Consider the following 20,113-nt stretch of genomic DNA (forward strand, 5'->3'; position numbering starts at 1 on the left):
TCAAGGAGGAGGAAGAGGAAGAGGAAGTTTTGGAATTTATAATTTGTATAATTTATATTTATAAATAATATATAGCAAGTGTTGACACGTAAATTAAAGGACTTGCATATGTAGGTTACAGTTACAAAACATTTGTTCGCTACAATCAAGCATGGCACGTTGTTGACAGAAGACGCACTGCACACGTGATTAACACATAGAGTGAAGGACAGCTCAAGCACCGGAGAAGACGACCCATCTACAGCTTGAAGTCAAGAGAGAGAGATGGTTCGTGTTTGTTACACCCCAGAAACTTTCCATAGACTGCCATCATGGTACAATGACCGATCTCTGGTAGACCGATCTCTGGTAGACCAGTGGCTTATTGTTTTGAATATGGACATTGAGACGCCAATCGAGATGCTGATGCAGAAGGATCACCGTGTCTGCAGTGCTCATTTCGATAAGGACGACTTCATCATTACTAAAAGAGCTGCTGACCCAAAAGAACCCAAAGAAAGGGTCACTGAAGAAGAATGCTATTCCACGAGTGCAGCAAGTGGCTACGGATAGACTTGAGGTAAAGTTGTTTTTTCACAATTGGTGTGGAGGAGGAAGAGTCATCCGAACGTTTAACAATTGTGGTCATATATTTGTGTAATAGCGGTACAATAACATACAACAAACAATAAAACAAACAACGCAAGGAGAAGTCCAATAAAAGAGAAGTCCAATAAAAGGAGAAGTCCATTGTAGGGCAGCATTGCCCCCCAATACTACTAAAGCATTTGATAATCTATCGATTGAAGCTCCTCAAGGTGTCAAAAAAAGGGGGGTCGTGGCCGTCTTGCTGAGATGGGTGGGGGATGGGGGCTGAATGGTTGTGAGAGTTAAATGAAGTACATGTTGATCCCATTGGTAACAGCCGAGCAAGATCCGTTTATGTTGCTAAAAGACAAATGCTGCATACTAAGCTTTCAGCATTTCACAGTTCAGATTTTCCATCATCAGATACAAGATTGTTAGTTGTATGTTATTTTACCGTTATTACACAAATATATGACCACAATTGTTAAACGTTCGGATGACTATTTATTCTACACGGTTTACACAGAAAATGATTGACGTGGTCCGAAAATTCCAACTACAACTCCTTATACACAATTAATGGAGGTTAGCCCCCCTGGACAACTCAAAAGATCATCTTTCACTTTCTCGAATGAAGTTAGGGTTTCTAGGACTTATAACTTGTTTCCTGACGCATCCTCCCACACACCAATTGTGAACAATCATATATAACACGACAAATAAGAAAAACACTTTATCTCAAAACTATCCGCAGCCACTTGCTGCACTCGTGGAATAGCATTCTTCTTCAATGACACTTTCTTTGAGTTCTTTGGGTCAGCTGCTCTTTTAGGAGTGATGAAGTCATCCTTATCGAAATGAGCACTGCAGACACGGTGATCCTTCTGCATCAGCATCTCGATTGGCTTCTCAATTTCCATATTCAAAATAATAAGCCACTGGTCTACCAGAGATCGGTCTACCAGAGATCAATCATTGTACCATGATGGCAGTCTATGGAAAGTTTCTGGGGTGTAACTGCTCATTTGTTTTCCGCCGCCGGGAAAACACAAACACGAACCATCTCTCTCTCTTGACTTCAAGCTGTAGATGGGTCGTCTTCTCCGGTGCTTGAGCTGTCCTTCACTCTATGTGTTAATCACGTGTGCAGTGCGTCTTCTGTCAACAACGTGCCATGCTTGATTGTAGCGAACAAATATTTTGTAACTGTAACCTACATATGCAAGTCCTTTAGTTTACGTGTCAACACTTGCTTTATATTATTTATAAATATAAATTATATAAATTATAAATTCCAAAACTTTCCTCCTTGAACTGAACTCCGGCGCATTCGGTCACTCTGTGTGTCAATCACGTCTGCAGTGCGTCTTCTGTCAACAACGTGCCATGCTTGATTGTAGCGAACAAATATTTTGTAACTGTAACTTACATATGCAAGTCCTTTAATTTACGTGTCAACACTTGCTATATATTATTCATAAATATAAATTATAAATTCCAAAACTTTCCTCCTTGAACTGAACTCCGGCGAATTCGGCAATCGACTTGTGTGGACTTCCTGTAAACACGGACCTTAATGCTTGTTAAACCATCTTTTTAAATAAACTCTGGGTTTGCAAACTAAGTTGTTTGTGCTTTGTTTCATGTTTAGGGACCTTAGTCATGCTACTGCAGAGGTTTGGTGGTATTTTTAAAGGTCCCATGACATGCCACCAGGTGTGGGCTGATTAGCCGTTACAGGCCGCTTTGGAAATCTGTCCCTTGTGACATCACAGGTGGGAGTGTCCACCTAGATGTGTGCTGGATAGATCAGTCTACCAGCCTACCCAGTGGACTGTAGCAAACGTTGCTCATCTATCCGTCACACATCTAGGTGGACACGCCCACCTGTGATGTCATAAGGGACAGATTTCCAAAACGGCTTGTAACGGCTAATCAGCCTACACCTAGTGGCATGGCATGGGACCTTTAACAATATTAGTGGTTCAAAATGCTGATTTGGAAGAGAAACTCAATGCCCCAACCAAAAACCTGGATGCCAAACATTGCGCCGGGAGAACTCTAATACTTGATTTTCAATGAAAAGGTATCTGGAGGGCTTATTTGATGGGTTTTCATGCCAAAAAAAAAAGACCCTGGGTTCAATTTTCGCCGGAATTACACTTTAATGCAAAACCACTGTAATAAAACAGTTCTCCACATCTTAAGGACTCTTTGAGAAAAAGAGAAGGAAAACAAAACTCTGCTCCCGTCACATGAGAAGGCTTCATACCCACGTGCATTCATCTTTTCAATCACAATCCTCCATACTGTCAATATCCCAGCACAGACATCATGATAAGACGATAAACTGTGAAAAGTCCAACATTGTGCCCTCCGACCACATGATTGATAGAGAGAGCCGCGCTACCCCATCGGGCCGAGGGTTGACCTTTACAAAGGTCAGACCCAAACCCTGACCCTAGTGTTAACCTTAGAGAGGCAGGGTTAGTGTTAGGGTTAGACCACCCAGGCAAGCGGGACGTACCCGCTCTCTGATGCCCTCCTTCTTGCGGTTCAGACACATCTCAGAGGCCCTCATGTGCTGCAGGGTCTCCTTGGCCAACAGGAAGCGAAGTTTCTCCAGTCGGGGCATGGCCGAGGCCCAGGCCGACGCCCCGAAGCGGCCCTTGTCCTCCTCCATCTGCTTGAACATACCTGGGCAGGTGAAGTTTAACTGGTTAGACTTGTTAGAGTGGTTAGAGTGGTTAGAGTAGTTAGAGTGGTTAGAGTGGTTAGGGTGGTTAGAGTGGTTAGGGTGGTTAGAGTGGTTTATACACAAGGCCAACAGTACTGATCAAGGGACTACTGATACATTTTAATTTAAATACATGACAGTACCAACTCTAGACACACACACACACACACACACACACACACACACACACACACACACACACACACACACACACACACACACACACAGCAGCTGAAGGAGGCACCTGACAGAGCTTTGGACGTCTGTATGAAGTAGCGGACGGTGATGTCCTGGATGGAGGAGACGGCATCCTCCGCTCTCCTCCTCCACTCCTCCGCCTCCTTCTCCAGAGCCGACAGTCTCTTTGGGCCCAGCTCCTCGTAGTCCAGCAGCTTCTGTAGGAGGAACACAAGGGGATCCCCGCTGTCAGCAATTCCCCGCTTTAAATTCACCTAGGGCTTATGCATCTCAGCTTTATGGTGTGTCCCAGTGTGCGTGTGTGCTTTGTTTACCAGGATCTCCATCTTGTAGAGGCAGGCCAGCTCCCTCATGTCCCTGAAGGGCTGCAGCAGGTACTGGAAGAAGACGGTGGCCGCTGTGACCAGGTCCTGGTAGGCTTGGTCTTCGTCCTGGTAGAGATCCAGCAGCAGGACCATCCTGTCTGCGGCCCCGTGGCTCTGCAGCAACTGTGTGTGTGTGTGTGTGTGTGTGTGTGTGTGTGTGTGTGTGTGTGTGTGTGTGTGTGTGTGTGGGGGGGGGGGGTTGGGTTGGGGATTTCAGAAAAAGATTATACTGTATGAATGTGACACATCAGCTTTAGTACACAGAACACAAACGATAACAAGGTTCTTGTTGACTGATTGACAGGCATCCTTTATATAACAAAGAAGAGCTTTAACTAGACAGACATATTGATCAAAGCCTAAACTAGACGGACACATTGACCAAATAGCTTTAACTAGACAGACACATTGATCGAAGAGCCTTAACTAGACAGACACATTGACCAAAGACCTTTAACTAGACAGACACATTGATCGAAGAGCCTTAACTAGACACACATTGACCAAAGAGCTTTAACTAGCCAGACACATTGACCAAAGAGCTTTAATTAGACAGACACATTGATCAAAGTGCTCTACGTGCATCAGACTAGAGCCCTACCTTTCTCAGGTGGTCCTTGGCTCTTGACACCTCTTCTTGCATAGTTTTCTTCTTAAACTCTTGTAGATTTTCAAAGTACTCCTCGACATCATCCTGAGAGAACAACGAGTCGAGGACTATCTTTCGCCCACAGATATCAATCGCCGTGCTGAAATATCTTTCCAGTTTTCGACAAGGCATATCTAGATCTCTCCCATCGTCATCATCCTCGCCCAGGTTGGACCTCCTGGTGAGGAACAGCAAATCCCAGATGTTCCCATCTTCGAAGTCTGATAAATCTGGAAAATAGGGCCCCAATACATCGGCCACCCCCGTCAGCTGCTGGTGGATCATCCTTAGGTCGTGGAGAGAGAACAGCCCGGCCCAGCTCGTCTCGTCGGGGTCCAGCTCAGCGGAGAGTCTCCTCTCTTCGGGGTCCGGCTCAGCGGGGAGTCTCCGCGTCCGCCGCTGCAGCGTCCTGTTGTGACAAGTGACCGCGAACTTGGACTCGATCACACTCCACTGGACGATGAAGACAAGTCGAAACAACTCCTCTTCCTCGAAAAGGTTCGTCTTTACGGCGACCCAGCCGTCTAAGCTGTCCATGCTGTTCGTTTCCATGAAAAGGGCCTGTTGTTTACCCCGGCCACCATTTCTCTGACGTCACGAGGCTTTACCTTTGGCCTTTCAAAATAAAGTCACGTGACGGGGAATTCCTCTCATTGCATCAGCTGTTCCGATCGTCTAACCCCCCTCCAATCCATTCCTGATCGTTCACTTGATCCTCACTTGAACCTTGCGTTTCCACCCGAGTTTTAACATCCTAGCATCAACCCAGGTTTAAACATCCTAACATCACACTAACCCTAACTTCAGCGTCGTCACACACTTACTCAGGTTGAAACATCCTAACATCACACTAACCAAGGTTTAAACATCCTATCACACTAACCCGAGTTTAAACATCTAAACATTACACTAACCCGAGTTTAAACACCCTGGCATCAAAATAACCCGGGTTTAAACATCTTAACCCTATCACACTAACCCGGGTTTAAAACCCCTAACATCACACTAACCCGGGTTTGAACCCTGCATTTTGTAATCTGAGCTCCAAGTGGAGACGATCTATTTCCGTCGTGCCTTCGTTTGGACACAAAGTCTGAGCCTGACGAACTGACCCTCCTAAAGGACATATGAATGCATTATTAAAAGGACATTACTAACTTAATCATCACGGTAAATCTCTCCAATCTCTTATTAAAATATGTTCATGCTTAATACTTACTTACTTTATTACTTGCCGCATGTGGTCCTATGTCGGAAATATCGAGTGGGCCTTTGACCGGTTCCGTCCTCCAGGGTGCCCTCTCGGCATGGATCCGCTCGGCAGTAGAGGTGTGTTGGGAGTGATTGAGGAATGTTTCAGTGCAGAGGAGCAGGAGGAGGCTGATGAGGAAATTACCGTCACAAGAAACCAACTTCAAGAGAAGGTTGTGGAGATGGAGAACTTCGCCGGCCATCTGGAAGAAATCTTCTTAACTGTAGAGGTAAGATATATCCATTTGTTATTGCCCAGGTATGGCCTTTTGACTGGAGGTGCCCAAGTGTTACCCGATCATTGTAAGATGTGTAACTCAAGATATGTATAATGAAAATGAAATGTGAACTGATAACCAAGCACACCCTAACGTAACATCTCAAAACATTAACACACACATCATGTGTTCCCAGGAGAACTTCGGGCGTCAGGAGCAGCACCTGGAACAGCACTACAACGAGGTTCTCCAGACGCTGTCGCAGCGCTACGACCAGCGGGCGGCTCGGCTCGACCTGGACAAGAAGAGCCGGCTTGAGGTCCTGTACGGACAGCTGCTGGGATGCGGCCGCACGATGGACTCCTCCAAGGAGCTCATAGAGACGGCCCAGGGGGTCTACCGCAGCCAGGACAGGCGACTGTTCCTAAAGGTCCGCCCCAACGTCCAAGCATGTCTTCATGGGCCTCCAGCCAAAGTCCGACATCCTTCCAGTGTGAAGATGAGAGACGCATAAAATTATGTTTTAATTACTTAAGGCAATTGCTTAAATGATGAATCGTCATGTTAAAATGTATATTTTGTGGGGAAAAAATGAAATGATAAGAATTGCTTTCCGAATCAAGGTTCTATTGACTGTTCTGCTTGATCACTTTGTTCTGGCCTCCGTTGACAGGCAGTTATGCCGACCATTAAGAGGTAATTTAAGTCTGGCTTTGTTCAGTGTCTAATACAGCATGTGGGTGGTGTTGCCAATGATCCCTCAGACTGTAGGAGCATGGTGTGGACTTATACAAGGCTAATCACTTCTAACGTGTCCCTTACTAGGACACTGACTAATCCATCTAATTATGGAAATGATTGTGGTCACACTTATGCCATGGAGTTCTGAAGATTCAAAGTCTGGCTTCTGACGCACCATTTGGTACCTCACTAGAATCAAGGAGTTTGCCAAAGAGGAGATGGACCTGACGCTGTCCACGACCATAGAGATCAACACAACCATGGACGACCTGTCCGATGTGAAGACTATGATGGACTCCATCAGTGTGGTTCCAGGTGCGCTTGTCCACCGTCCAGCTGTAGAGGCTGCTTACCCTAATCCCTGCTTACCCTAACCCGACTCCTAACCCCTGCTAACCCTAACCCCTGCTTACCCTAAACCCCTCCTAACCCTAACCCCTGCTTACCCTAACCCTTAGCCCTGCTAGCGCTAACCCCTGCTATCCCTAATCCAATGACATTCATCTAGGGTTAGCTGTAATTCACTTTGTCTAAACTAAACAGCTTTAGGTCTCCATTTGCGAATGCAATTATTCCGTAAGTAGAATATGCGTCAATAAAATGACCTATGTAGACTCTGTTCTGTTCTTTTGATTTCCTTCCAGCTCCTTCTGCGCCGGTCATCAACCCCCAGATGGCGAACTCTGCGACGCAGACCTCCCTGCGTGTGCGCTGGAACCTGTTCTCAGATGACACTGTGGAGTTCTACGAGCTCTTCTACAGACCTGTGTTGGAGGACTTGCCCGCGGACATCACGCACGGAACCGACGGTGTGGATCCCCTCCCACCGCTGAGCTATCGAAGCACCGTAGTGGACGGCCCTTTCAGTTAGATATCGTGAACCTAAACTTAGAGCAGAGGGTGAAGTAGTGCAGAACTTGACCTCACTGTCTAAGTGGTATAAACCAGCACTATTTCAGTTACAAGTTAATAGCTGCATTACACAAAGGAAAAATACCAGGTTTAATGTGTGTTTTATGTAATCCTCATTGAGGCTTTTATTTTAGGGGTTCTCTATTAAGCCCTGCATACTAGATCCATTAAGCAACACAGACGAGAGCCCTGATTACTCTTATGCTACGTCCAACACATTCTTAAACACAACGATAAGGGAATGTTTGGCACATCTGGGGCTACCATGCAGCCAGGCATTGCAACAGAAGGAGGAAGCAACACATCAAGCCTCCTATAACTAACGCTGGTTGGTCGTTCAGTCTGCAAGGTCAAGGTGAAGGAGACCCACTGCAGGGTTACAGATCTGCTTCCCAACGCCCAGTACGAGCTGTGGGTCATGGCCACCAACACCACGGGTATCAGCCCTGCCAGCGAGAAGGCTCTTTACATGACAGGTACGACACCGAAACGAACAGACACCAACCACTAACTAATACCAATGTAGGGTCAGCTAAGCTCAGGACGTAGAGAGTATCCCTCTACGTCCCTGAGCAAGACACCTCACCCTAACTACTCCCGACGATCTGGCTGTCTCCTTGGTGGTAGACTCCGCCGTCAGTGTGTGAATGGTTATAATTCGCTTTGTTTTTTTTGCGTCTGCTAAGTGTTTTAGTAAGTAACACAACATCAGTCACCTAATTTTGGAGATATCATTATCCGTGGTCATTCCTGATCTCGCCGACGAGTCTACTATGGGTTTGTGCAGATGTTCTCCGGGTGTTAATCTATTTCCTCCATGTGAGGCTGACTGGTGACACTAAATCTGAGGTTTGTGTCGATGTGTGCAAGGCTCCCTAACTTATGCCCAACCACAGATACTATAGGGCCCAGTATCCCTAAACAGGACTGCATTTATCGGGTCAAGAAAATGGATAGACGAGACATCATCAGAAGTTAATGTCTCTACCTCTCCAGTGCCATCACCTCCAGCCATCAAGGAAAGGGGGTGCAGCAGCTGCCCAGAAGCTGCCCTGATTCGCTGGGACTCAGGAAACAACAATCCTGTGGACTCGTACACTGTGGAGATCACAGAGATGGACACACACGGAGCACAGTGTGGTGCTGCTGAGTGAGAACGGGCGTTTTCATTCATTCAAGCATGCATACGCACACGCACACACACACTTAGGCATGATTGTGGAGGTTGCCTAAAGATTACACTCATTTATATTTACCTACATGCCCTGTATAGGGAATGTATGACAGATCTTGCCTCCATTCATTGTTTATTCTTTAATACTTCTAGTATACCATGTTTTTTGTCAAGAGAAAAAAAACATTTAAAGTTGTTATTATATAATCTCTATCGCATTATATGTTTAGCTTTACTCTAGAGGATGCTGGATACGGTACCATTATATTTCATGTCATGCTCATATTTATAAGTAAGTCTCACTAATACTGCTGGCATAAATCTTTTCGAGTCACATTGTTATAGAGCTGGGGATTCGAGATAAAATGTGGTCCCAGAAATTATCCTTAGCTTTGGGCTCCAGGAATTCTGGACCACCTTTTCATTTTTCCTGTACATCATTTTAACAGTTTTAATTAATGGAAAAGATCGAAGAGCTTCCACATAAGTCACTACCTTGATTCCAGTTCTCTTTCAGTCAATTATAAAGATAAGCACCTTTGATTTAAATATACACTAATACACACATTTTGAATGCCTTGTATGTAAAAACAAGTGCCTGACTTGAATCCCCTCTCCCCAGATCGATAGTAGCCGTGCCCTCCTGCCAGTGTTTGATCCAGCTGCAGCAGGATAGACACTACATGGTCACTGTCAGAGCTGTTAACATCGGTGGCCCCAGCGAGAAGAGCCATCCGCTGGGTGTTTCCACCACAGGTTATGCCAGCCTGTCCCTCAAGCCTGGAATCGCTAGAATGGAATAGCTATTGGAATTTATTTATTTATTTATTTTTTACTGATGCATGTTTGGTCAGTACAGAATAGAGCAGAGCACTGTCACCGGTGACGTCATGCTTGTCTGATGCATTTCATTTGTGTGTGTGGTGGTATCTAATTTTTATAGTAGGATTGATAGTGTATTAAATCTAAACTAGGGTAGTGCAATAAAGGTGTGTTGGTCATTATGTTTAATTTATCAAAATTAAAAAAAAAAGTGTAAAAGGTAGTGACAAGGGTATGAATAATCATTTCAATATATTTTATTAGTAGGCTATACTTTTGAAAGAACCTGTGGGTGTTCCTGTGTTCATACAGGTACACTCTTCCATCTGCTGGAGGACACAGCCCACCCCTGTCTGTCCATCTCTGAAGACGGCTTCACCATGTTCTACGGAGACGAGGAGCTGCCATTGAGCGCTCTGGCTTTTGATGACAACAACTTTGCCAGGTGGACTGAAAAATGAATTAGAATGGATTTTTTCAAGTTTTACGCTAGTAATTGTTTTACATTTACATTTAGGGCATTTAGCAGACCCTTTTATCTAAAGCGACATAAAATAAGTACATTTGTCAGAAGAAAGAGAAACAATATATCGCTCTCTGTACAGTGGGGACGTTCATAGAACTAAGTGCCAAGCACTTGCTGGGTTAACCCATTCGAGTAAATAGAACATGGATACTGTTTCCTGGGGTTTGAGGCGGAGTAGTTTTTGGTCCGGTAGAAGGCAGATTTGGCTTTTGACACAATGGAGGTGAAGTCTGAGAAGAGATGAAGGTAGTGAGAGAGATCATCAGGACATTCTGATCTCTTCCATTTTCTCTCAGATGCCCGTTACTTTGCTCTATAAGCCTGCAGATATTCGGACAGCCAAGGAGGTTGGGGGAGAGAAGCGCGCTGGTCTGGACTGGAAGGGACAGAGGGAGTCCAAGGAGGAGGAGAGGGAGGCTAGCAGAATGTCGGAGGCTTCCTCGGTGGACGGTGGAGAGAATTGTTGTTGAGAAATTGTCCTGAAAACAGGACAGTTGAAGAAAAGGTAGAGGTAGAGAGATTTTAGGTTAGGGCAGGTAGTGCCAGTGTTAGGAGTACGGAAGAGGGAGAGGGAGGACTTCAAGGGGAGAGAAAAGGCAACAAATTTATGGTCAGACCAAGGGAGCAGGGTAACGGAGCGAGCCGTGGTACCGCAGAACCTCGTGAATATAAAGTCAAGTCGGTTCCCGGCCCTGTGGGTGGGAGAAGGGGGGAGTGTAAAGTCGAGGATTGTTACTTCAGGTGAGTGCGACTTCTCCGGCAGGATGTTGAAGTTGCCCAGGACAACGTGTGCCATTTTCTGTAAAGCAGCTGAGAAGGGCATCCATGTCATTGTAGGAGTCGAAGAAGAGACCTGGTGGACTGTAGGTCACCACAGTGTAGAGCTTGATAGGAAGTGTGACAGTGACAGCGACCGCGTGGAGCTCAAATGCAGATCTGGTCTAGTGTTCCAGTGGAAGGACTTGGTAGGACCAATTTGGCGAGAGCTGGAGTGACAGAGTTCTCTGGAGTGATCCAAGTCTCTGTAAGGGCCAGGAAGTGGAGAGTCATGAGGGATGAGTAGGCTGAAATCGAGTCTGCCTTCTTGACTGCTGATTGGCAGTCCCGGATTCCGCCCCATGACTTTGAAGTCAGTGGAGGTAGAGTGCGGTGGGTGGCGCAGATTTGAAGGGTAGCAGCGTCGAGCAGAGCATCGTAGGTGTCGTCTTCTCCAGGTAGATATCCTGACGATGATTTTATATGTACGTAATTGATTGAGACAACTCAATGTACGTTTTTTCATGAGCAGCCTCTAGTGGTTTGAGTTATAGCTATCGTTAAGAGCTTTCATAATTTTCATAAAGAGTGTGGGGGATGGAGGTGGACCAGAATAAAAAAGGGGTTAGGGTAATAGATCTGGCTGAGGGTTAGGTTTGTGATTCCAATGCAGGGCCAGAACTGACCAGCATGTGTTGTAGATGTGTTGCAGTACTGGGAGATCTGCTTCCAGTGCGAGGCCAGCATTACTGGGAGGTAGCGGTGGACGACTACACAGAGTTCCGGGTTGGCGTAGCGTACGAGGACACAAACCGCCACGCTTACCTGGGGGCGACCAACACTTCATGGTGTATGAGACACATCCTCACCCCTACCAGGTAATGCACAGGGGCATTTTCTTGTATCCCTTTTTAAGTCTGTTACATTGTTTACTGTCATGCATCACTTTACATTTACCCCCTGAAAATATTCTGTTACCCAATAGTATTTTTAGTAGTGCTTTCATCCCCCTAATTGTATACTGGATGATTTAACAAATCAATAATCATGCCCGCCCGCAAGAAAATTTTGAATAATGTAAAGATTGAGCATCCAAATATGACATAACAACCAACCGAGTCAAGGTATCTGCTGAGACCAGATCATTGTATTTTATTTTTTTGGGTTAGGGTTTGGGCAGTGGCTCTGACAATCCAGCACCGGCGGTGCGCCGCTGCTGGATGCATATAGGGGAAACACTTGACATGTTACACCACCTCAGTGATTTAATGGTTGAGGTTTCTTTCCAACCACCCAGTACCGTCGGTTTACTTTATCTTCAGGGGGCTAACACTTCATATAGAAATTGGTCCATCGAAGTATTTTCAGCCATATTGTCTTCTCCAAATGTACAGTGCGCCAATTCATGTTTAGGTACTAAAGTACACATAACTATATGGCTGGTCCCATAACCATGGTATTCCTAGAAGAACTCTAGGACGTGAGGATTTCAAATCCTTCTATGGCGAAGGCATGACCCGCCCTATTCGTCTGGCCATTGGCTTTTGACCTCAGTTTGGCCCTAAATACACAGCCAATCAGAGGGAGAGCATTGGGGTCATGCCATAGTACGGATCATCAGCTCCCCTCAAGGAGGGACTTTTGGACTCCGCACAGCGATCCTCTAGTGACGTCATCACAAGCTGCAGTACCTTGTGTGTTGTGAACTTGCAATAGCTGTGATGTCACTGCATGTATGCAATGTCACAATGCTGACACTTCAAAGCACTGCCGGGGCTGGAATCTGGTACCATCAGAGCTCCAGCTGATAACTGAGTAATCCTTACTGCCTCCTTCCGCTGCAGGCATAAGTACGAGTTCCTTCATGACGGCTGGAGTCCTGACCTGAGGATTACCGTGAACCCGATGCGTATCGGCGTGGCTCTGGACTACGATGGCGGGACGCTGTCCTTCTACAACGTGGAGCTTGAACAACACCTCTACACCTTCCACTGCCGCTTCCAGAGCTATGTACACCCTTGCTTTGCCCTGGACAACCCAGGAGCTCTGACGGTTCACAATGCTGTTGAGGCGCCGGGATACACCAGGACCTGATCAGCAGCCTCCTCTTGAGGTGGTTAGTCATAAGAAAGTTCATTTAATGTTAGGTATAGCTAATTTGATTATTACAGACCTTTTTTCTTCCTTTATTATTATTATTACAGTATTCCATGGGAACAGGCATTTCATTTTCCAAGATATGAAAAAAGTTCTACTGAATCGTACAATATGTATAGCTCATCATCAGCAACTATTGACTTCTTGGTGGACAATGTTTGTGAAAATTTAAATAAAAATGGGATCTTCAAAATGTGGAAGTCGTAATGAAGGCGTTTCCCTCAGGGGTCTCTTGATTTCCTGTCACCACTTAGGAGGGCTGAGCGGCAGTAGATCAAAGGCTCTGGTCTCAACTCGTAGAGTCTTCCTGTTCTATGGGGACAGGGGCTTATGAACTGCTGTGCGTCCTCTCCTCTTCCTCATCTGAGGAGTCTCCTCCGTAGGGCACTAGCCCAGATGAATCCTCAACCACCCGAGACTTCTTCACACACTGCTCAGCAACACCTACTAAACACGCACACAAACACAATAGGGGACAGATGCAAGGAGAGAGAAGAGTGAAAAGGACAAGGGACCAGCTTAACCACACCGGTTTAGTGGTGGTATACAGTTGGTTTGATCCGGGGCGGAGTTAGTGGTGGTTTGCAGTTGGTTTGATCCGGGCCAGGAGGACGGACCAAGGGGATGTAGAAGGAACAAACAGCAGCAGAAGAAAACGTGTCCAGGAGACATGTGGATACAGAGAGAGCAACAAGGAAAGACAAAAACACATATACAGGGAAAGTGGGTTAGCGGGTTGCACAAAATGTATAATCTCCTCTGGAGCAGAAGTGTCTCGGTGTAAACGACGAAACAAAGATAAAGACGCTCAGCTCCCAGGGAGGAGACTGACAGAGGGCGTACCGGGCGGGGCGGGGCGGGTGGGCACCTCCCTCGGCCTCTTGCGGGCAATGGGCAAGGGTGTGGCGAACAGGGGCGGCGGGGGCGGCATCAGAACCCTGTGGGCCAGAGAGGGGGGGTCAGGGGGCGGTTATGGGAGAGATTGACAGAAGTGCAGATGAATGAAACCAACCTCTCCGCTCCCATCTCCTCCCCAGCATTGGAGGCAGCGGGGGGAGGCTCCAAATGGGCAGGGGCCTCTGCGGGGCCGCCGGTAGGCTGAATGGATAAGATATTTAGGACCATTTGGAAACAAAGCTTGTGAGAGGACGTTCAGGACACTGATCTCTAAAAGGGCCCACCTCTCCACCCTGGCTCTCCTCTTGGAAGTGGCGCTTGGGGCTTCCGGGGGTGGGGGGGCTGCCTGTGAAGCCCTCTGGCTCTGTGATGTCACTGCTCACACGGTCCTTCAAAGAATTGGTATGACACACAGGTTATGGCAGTCTTAGCAAAGTGGTCGTAACACAGTGGTTATTGAGACAGTAAACATCATCTAGGTGTATTTCTTATGGGCCTTTGGTTGGAGTTGGACCAGACTTTAAACACACAATATAGAACGTGTCACCACAGGGAGGCGGGATATTATCACACGCAGCGAGACGCAGACATACAGAAGAGTTTGATGGATCCATTGAAGTGATCATACAATTCTTAGGCAATGAAGGAGACTTGAATAGCAACAAAAGAGAATCAGATGGAATCTGTATATTTGCCGTTTATAGTATTAGTCATAAGAGTCCTCATCAAAAGAGGTTGACCTACTTTACGCAAAAGTCGTAAAGTAGGATAAAACTTTAACTGTTGGGGGGACCGCACCATTAATAAGCTGCTGAGCCTAGCTCCCAAATAGTTGTTGTTATAAGATAAGCTTATGCTATGTTTGGCAGTGTGCTAAAGCATGTAGACCTAGTGCAGATACCATACCTGGACCAGATAGGGGTGTGGTTTCCTAGGACACACTGGATACTGAACCATAGCCTGAGAAGATTGAGGGTTTGTCGACAGGTTAGAATGACTTGGGGGACCATTTGAATTACTCCAATAACCAGCGGCTCCTGGGTACGCTGTGTAGCCGCCAGCATACCCATTCGCTGGGTAGCTATACCAGGACCCCTGGCTAGAGTAATTGCTATTAGGTGGAAATCCTTGTGCTGCGTATGCTGAAATGAAAGTATGAAACATTGTTGTTAATTTGCACAATTCACCACAAATCAATGATGCACGGTTTTGCGTTTCTCTTTTTGAAATAGTTAAGTCTTTTGGGTGTCTCTATGTCTGACCTCCTATTCAAAATATAAGGAGAGGATTGATTACAAGACAAATGGATTAAAGCTAGCATGGCGAGTGTGTGTAGAAGGTCCGTCTAGGGAGGGAGTGCCATGGTGTACTTACGTTGGGCGGAGCCAGTGGCTGTGTAGTTGGACACCATGCAGGAGTGCTCCGCTCTCACCTGAGAGAGGGGTTAAAACCATGAGGAACAGGGTTGAACTAACCCATAGGAAGTAGGAATGGGAATTTGAAGGCATATCAATATTCTATAAAAACAAAATTGAGCAGCCGAAAAAAATTTAAAAAAGTGTAGTGCACGCATAATGTAGCCTCAAGTTCTTCCTTGATCTGGCCTTAACTAAACAAATGTATTTGTTTTCCATCTATTAATCAAATAAATAAAAAAAAAATCAAATCCAATTCGTTCAATTTATTGAGCATTTTAGAAGGAAAAATATCACTCGAAATCAGTATGCTGAATCGAAACGAGTTAAAACAAAACCATTTTTGACAAGAATATGAATGAACAGTATTGCATACTTAAGGCACAAACTGTAATTAGATTAAAGTAAATTTAAGGCACAAACTGAATAGATTCAAGTAAGTGAAGCACAAAAGCAAAAAGTATAAGTACTGGTGGGCATGGATATCAACAGAACTCCACTTGCAGCACATGGGCCTGCCTCGCATTACGCATGATGCACATATAACAGAACATCAACAAAAATATATTATGTGTAAGACGGAAATACAGTACGTCTAAAACATTTCCAGCTAACATAACACATAAGCCCACCCTACTGAATCACTCATTCTTGTTAAAAAAAATGAGCATGTCTACGTGCTCGGGTGAGGAGGCGATTTACAATCAAGCCTGCCGGGGAAAAGACTCTCTCCACTGGAATGAAGGTTGCCGGTATAGCCAAGTATTAAATGGCATTAGAATACACGTTTAATGAACAATATGTAATTAATATAGCTAATGAATAATATTTAATCAACTTTAGGCAAAAATTTAAAAAAATCTGCTACAGCTAAAGTCGAATACCAACGTTATTTTGAATAATCAAATATTCGAGTAACCGTCGCCATCCCTAATAGGAAGGGGGTAAAACCATGGGGACCATGTCCACATTAACAAGCACCTTCTTCAGTTTCTGAGCTGTTCAAGATCGTCCCATGTCAACCCATGACGATATGACAATTTTAGCTCAGTGTGCACTTACAAAACTACTTTTGTCTCTACTTGATACAATCTTTTGTGCTGCACCACCTTTACATCCTGGCCTCTTGCAAGGGATGCACATTGTCCTTTAATCTCAATTCACTTAAACTATCCTAATTAAAAGGTCCCATCTAAACCGGCCTTTATCCATCAGCCATTGTGTTTTGTTGGCAGTAACAGAATAATTGAGATTACGGATAACAAGTAGAGAAGGGGAGTTCCGTCTTCAGTCACAAGAAGTGAAAAGGAGATCTGGTGAATGTAGTAGAAGCAGAGCACTCAATACTTCACTGTAGATCCAGTTCAATGTCAGAGGTGGGCATCGCTGACAACCACAAAGTGTAAGGTTTCACCTTCTGGTACCTCCTGACAGATCAACATATCGCTTCCCTAGTTAACACAAACTAACTTACAGTTTCCAGCAGACTCTCAGTCAGTTTTTTTGCCGCTTCCAATCCAGTCGAATTCGGGTGGCTGTAACAGACAAGTTACATTCAGTTCCTTAACAAAGTGCTCCATTAGACTGTCCAAAGCAGCTTCAGATGCAGAGACCAGTGACATTTAATAGTGGCTAAAAGACTACTGTAGCATTGCAATTTTATTGAATCTGCAAAAGTTTATAAAAATAGTATTAAAGTTAATCTAAAAGAGTGGAAGATGACCTGATGTAAACATAAAGTGGTTCGAAGGACTCTCGCTTGGACGCTTGTTCGATGTAGCCGGAAGTCTTCCCCCGGAGAAAGACCCGAGCTCCGGTCTCCGTCTGAATGTGACCCAGGTACGTGCCCCCTGGCCCCTCCACCTTCTCGTTCACATTGAAGGAAGGCAACGCTTGGTCAAGACCCACAAAGATCTTTGTGTGTACGAAACTCTGCAGCACAGATAGGAAAAGGAAGGGAATGGTGAATATAGGGTTACCACCTGATAAGTGTTTGTCAAGACAACAGTGAAAGACTGAGATGTCAGCAGATGGAGCAGCCGTCAACCCTCTTCTGGATGTCAGGGCTGTTCCCTCTGGTGGTTGATGTGGGAGGTGGGTATCGGTGATTGCCACATGGTCTTGACCGGCATCACCTTCTCTACCTCCAGCTATTTAAAGTATTTACAATTATACGTCCCTCTAGTAAAACATAACCACATTAACATTTACAATCAACGGCAGAAATGCGTTGCCAATTTCTGGTTGGTCCATACCATGAACTGACCATTAGGCTATTCAATGAGCTGGAGAACACAGTGCAAACTGCAGGTGTAGCAGGTAATCCTGGCGTATACCAACCCCTGAATGCGGTGCCGCGGGGCGGTGCCCCTGAGCCGAGGCCGGGTTGGAGAGGCGCGGCATGGCTTGGGGGCCGGCAGCCCGGGGGGGCTGGGGGTACAGGGTCAGAGGGGGGAACACGGGGACCTGCCTCCCCCCGGACAGGGCCGACCGCAGCACGTCTTCAGAGATGATCTCCTTTATTCTCAACACCGCCTCTGAGGGCACAGATCAAGTACATGGTTTAGTGAGGCTGAAACACCATCATTAGACATTAGATACAGCAGGAGCCTCGGACAAACAGCAGTACTCATGGTTTAGTGAGGCTGAAACACCATCATTAGACATAAGATACAGCAGGAGCCTCGGACAAACAGCAGTACTCATGGTTTAGTGAGGCTGAAACACCATCATTAGACATAAGATACAGCATAACCCTCGGACAAACAGCAGTACTCACTGTTGACCTGCTCCTGGTTCTTCCCCTGGACGTGCAAATACAAAGGCCTTTCTCTAAATAAAAGAAAATACATTAGAACAGGAAGTGCAGTCCTTCCACAATTTGGTTGTTTCCTGTTTCCATTATCAAATTGAATAGGAATTGTATCATTCATGTTCAATTTAGCTACATGAATCAAAATCAATGATATCAAATAATATCATACAATTCATGAAATGTTCTGTTGAGAGTTGATTTGCATTGAACAAATGGGAGGTATGATTTTTAGAAAATAACCAGGGTCTATTTCTAAGACCAAGTACTGTAAAGTTGATGACCCAGTACGTACACTCCTTTCCCTCTGAAGGCATCGCTCATGTAGCGGCCTTTTGTGGACACCACCGCTCCGCTGATGAGGCGGATCTGGGGAGGAGAACCAGATGATGAGAAAAAGGTTTCCTGATGTGTCTTCCGAGCGGAGCATTGTGACCTGGTCATGGTGCACGTGTCCACGTAAGTAGTAAAATGTTAATGTTCATTATTTACAGCTTAATGGTCAGAGAACAGATGTATAATGCAACGTTTAGTCGTATAGTGACCAATGAAACACAGGAGAAACAATTCATAGTTTTACACCACACCCACTAAACGTCTCTGTACCTCTTCCTGGGTTTTTCCTTTGGTGAGGAGGTCCCTGCAGTTTATAGGTACATCATTTATGTCCACCTCTGTAACCACCGTCTCTTCTGTGCTTGTAGGCACCAATACACTCATTGGGGTCTGAAAGAAAAGAGATATCATTTTCCTTACACAATCAATATGGAAGTTACTAAACCAATTCTGCTACACAAGAAAACTGGACTCATTTCAGAGGAATGGCTAAAGGAATAAAACAATGATTAGGTTTTTTACAGTATGCAATAGGTGAATGACACAAATAAAATAAGTATCTGTATGTGAATTACCTTTGCAAGCAATGGTGGGGGAGTCAACAGCTTTCCCTTTGCCATCAACATGGCATTGATTTTGGCTGCCATGGCTGCAGCCATCTCCACTCCTCCAGGGGTTACCGGCGTGTCCCCTTCATGTGCCGACTTGGACGGTCGTCTGGTAGGGTCAGTGTAGGCGGCTGATGGAGGAGCGCTGTTTCCAACAGGGGTCTGGGGCCGTACATCCACATTCTGTTTGGGTGGAGCGGGCTGATCCCATCGGCTTGTTAAACACCTAAGAACAGAATCAAATAAGTAGTTAGTAACTATAACTTAACTTATAACTTGTCCGGCTTGACCAGACAGTCCTGTTCGGCCTAGTTAACGGTTAGCAGTAACCCTGGTGGAATAGGATGTAGTATGTGAGCAGTAGTATGTGAGCAGAAGTCCTAGCACCTCTGTACGGCTCATGTTGTTCCACCAAACCAAAGACTGAATCTAACGCGTTGCGTATCGCCGGGTCGGTGTTTGGTAACAACCCTGACAGCGTAGCTAGCGGCTAATGCTGCTAATGTTCCGGTTAGCCTCATCACAAACCCAACTAGTAATATAAACCAATATCGACGACGGTGTATTTGTCGTGATCTAGCCATAAATATGCGCAGCCGATATGTAGTTAGTTGATCTATATATCTATAAACATATATATAGATAGATAGATAGATAGCCAGGCTATGTAGCTAGCCTAGCTCAAGGCTGCGTGTTAGCCGAACAGCTAATAGTTGAAAACGTCTGGAATTAGCTTCATTATTTCACGAAGATGACTGCAAATAAACAGAACCCGCGTTGGACCCAAACTTACGGTGTTTGTCCAGTCATCCAGGACATGATGGAAGCTCTCCGAAAGGCAGAATTAAAACGAACTACCGAAACCAGTTACGTTGTTCAACATCAACCGCCAACTCGCCAACATCGGCGCACATCAACCACAGTTTACTGCTTGACGGCTTGTCGCAAAGCCGAGGAGTTTGGTTGACGGAT

General features: G+C 45.5%; 3 protein-coding genes across 11 annotated transcripts in view; 1 reads left to right on the forward strand and 2 right to left on the reverse strand.

Annotated features, from left to right (window-relative positions):
• whamm (WASP homolog associated with actin, golgi membranes and microtubules) overlaps window positions 1-5,845 on the reverse strand; it is a 25,678-nt gene extending 19,833 nt beyond the window's left edge. For 2 of the 4 annotated variants that reach the window (XM_079736944.1, XM_079736943.1), the window contains exons 1-4: window positions 4,469-5,092; window positions 3,817-3,990; window positions 3,549-3,699; window positions 3,095-3,264 (exon numbers count right to left, since the gene is read on the reverse strand). In XM_079736944.1, the coding sequence (XP_079593070.1) occupies window positions 3,095-3,264; window positions 3,549-3,699; window positions 3,817-3,990; window positions 4,469-5,068 (1,095 nt within the window). In that variant the 5' untranslated portion in view covers window positions 5,069-5,092. Of the gene's footprint in view, window positions 1-3,094; window positions 3,265-3,548; window positions 3,700-3,816; window positions 3,991-4,468; window positions 5,093-5,735 lie in introns of those variants that run through there. The other 2 variants (XM_079736945.1, XM_079736946.1) reach the window with 2 other exon arrangements.
• Window positions 5,554-13,014, forward strand: fsd2 (fibronectin type III and SPRY domain containing 2). Of its 5 annotated transcripts, none has more exons than XM_079736949.1 (12): window positions 5,554-5,686; window positions 5,877-5,997; window positions 6,182-6,415; window positions 6,659-6,681; window positions 6,920-7,041; window positions 7,371-7,535; window positions 7,980-8,114; window positions 8,635-8,788; window positions 9,435-9,568; window positions 9,947-10,079; window positions 11,618-11,794; window positions 12,761-13,014. In XM_079736949.1, exons 2-12 carry the CDS (start codon window positions 5,950-5,952, stop codon window positions 13,008-13,010), a joined length of 1,575 nt encoding a protein of 524 aa, XP_079593075.1. In that variant the 5' UTR covers window positions 5,554-5,686; window positions 5,877-5,949; the 3' UTR covers window positions 13,011-13,014. The 5 variants fall into 5 exon arrangements, with proteins under 5 accessions (XP_079593075.1, XP_079593074.1, XP_079593076.1 ...); XM_079736948.1 differs by having other exon boundaries at window positions 5,559-5,686; window positions 5,810-5,997; XM_079736950.1 differs by having other exon boundaries at window positions 5,591-5,686; window positions 5,882-5,997.
• A 364-nt stretch (window positions 13,015-13,378) lies between these two features.
• LOC307076089 (KH homology domain-containing protein 4-like) lies at window positions 13,379-20,069 on the reverse strand. Of its 2 annotated transcripts, none has more exons than XM_079736953.1 (14): window positions 19,935-20,069; window positions 19,109-19,367; window positions 18,804-18,923; window positions 18,493-18,566; window positions 18,165-18,217; window positions 17,726-17,922; window positions 17,109-17,317; window positions 16,860-16,920; window positions 15,345-15,402; window positions 14,877-15,112; window positions 14,255-14,359; window positions 14,086-14,171; window positions 13,917-14,011; window positions 13,379-13,517 (listed from the first exon to the last, which is right to left on the reverse strand). In XM_079736953.1, exons 1-14 carry the CDS (start codon window positions 19,958-19,960, stop codon window positions 13,402-13,404), a joined length of 1,695 nt encoding a protein of 564 aa, XP_079593079.1. In that variant the 5' UTR covers window positions 19,961-20,069; the 3' UTR covers window positions 13,379-13,401. The 2 variants fall into 2 exon arrangements, with proteins under 2 accessions (XP_079593079.1, XP_079593078.1); XM_079736952.1 differs by having other exon boundaries at window positions 13,381-13,520.
• Window positions 20,070-20,113: the final 44 nt, after the last annotated feature.

Source organism: Pollachius pollachius, assembly GCF_949987615.1.
Source record: "Pollachius pollachius genome assembly, chromosome: 5".
Taxonomy (NCBI): Eukaryota; Metazoa; Chordata; class Actinopteri; order Gadiformes; family Gadidae; genus Pollachius; species Pollachius pollachius.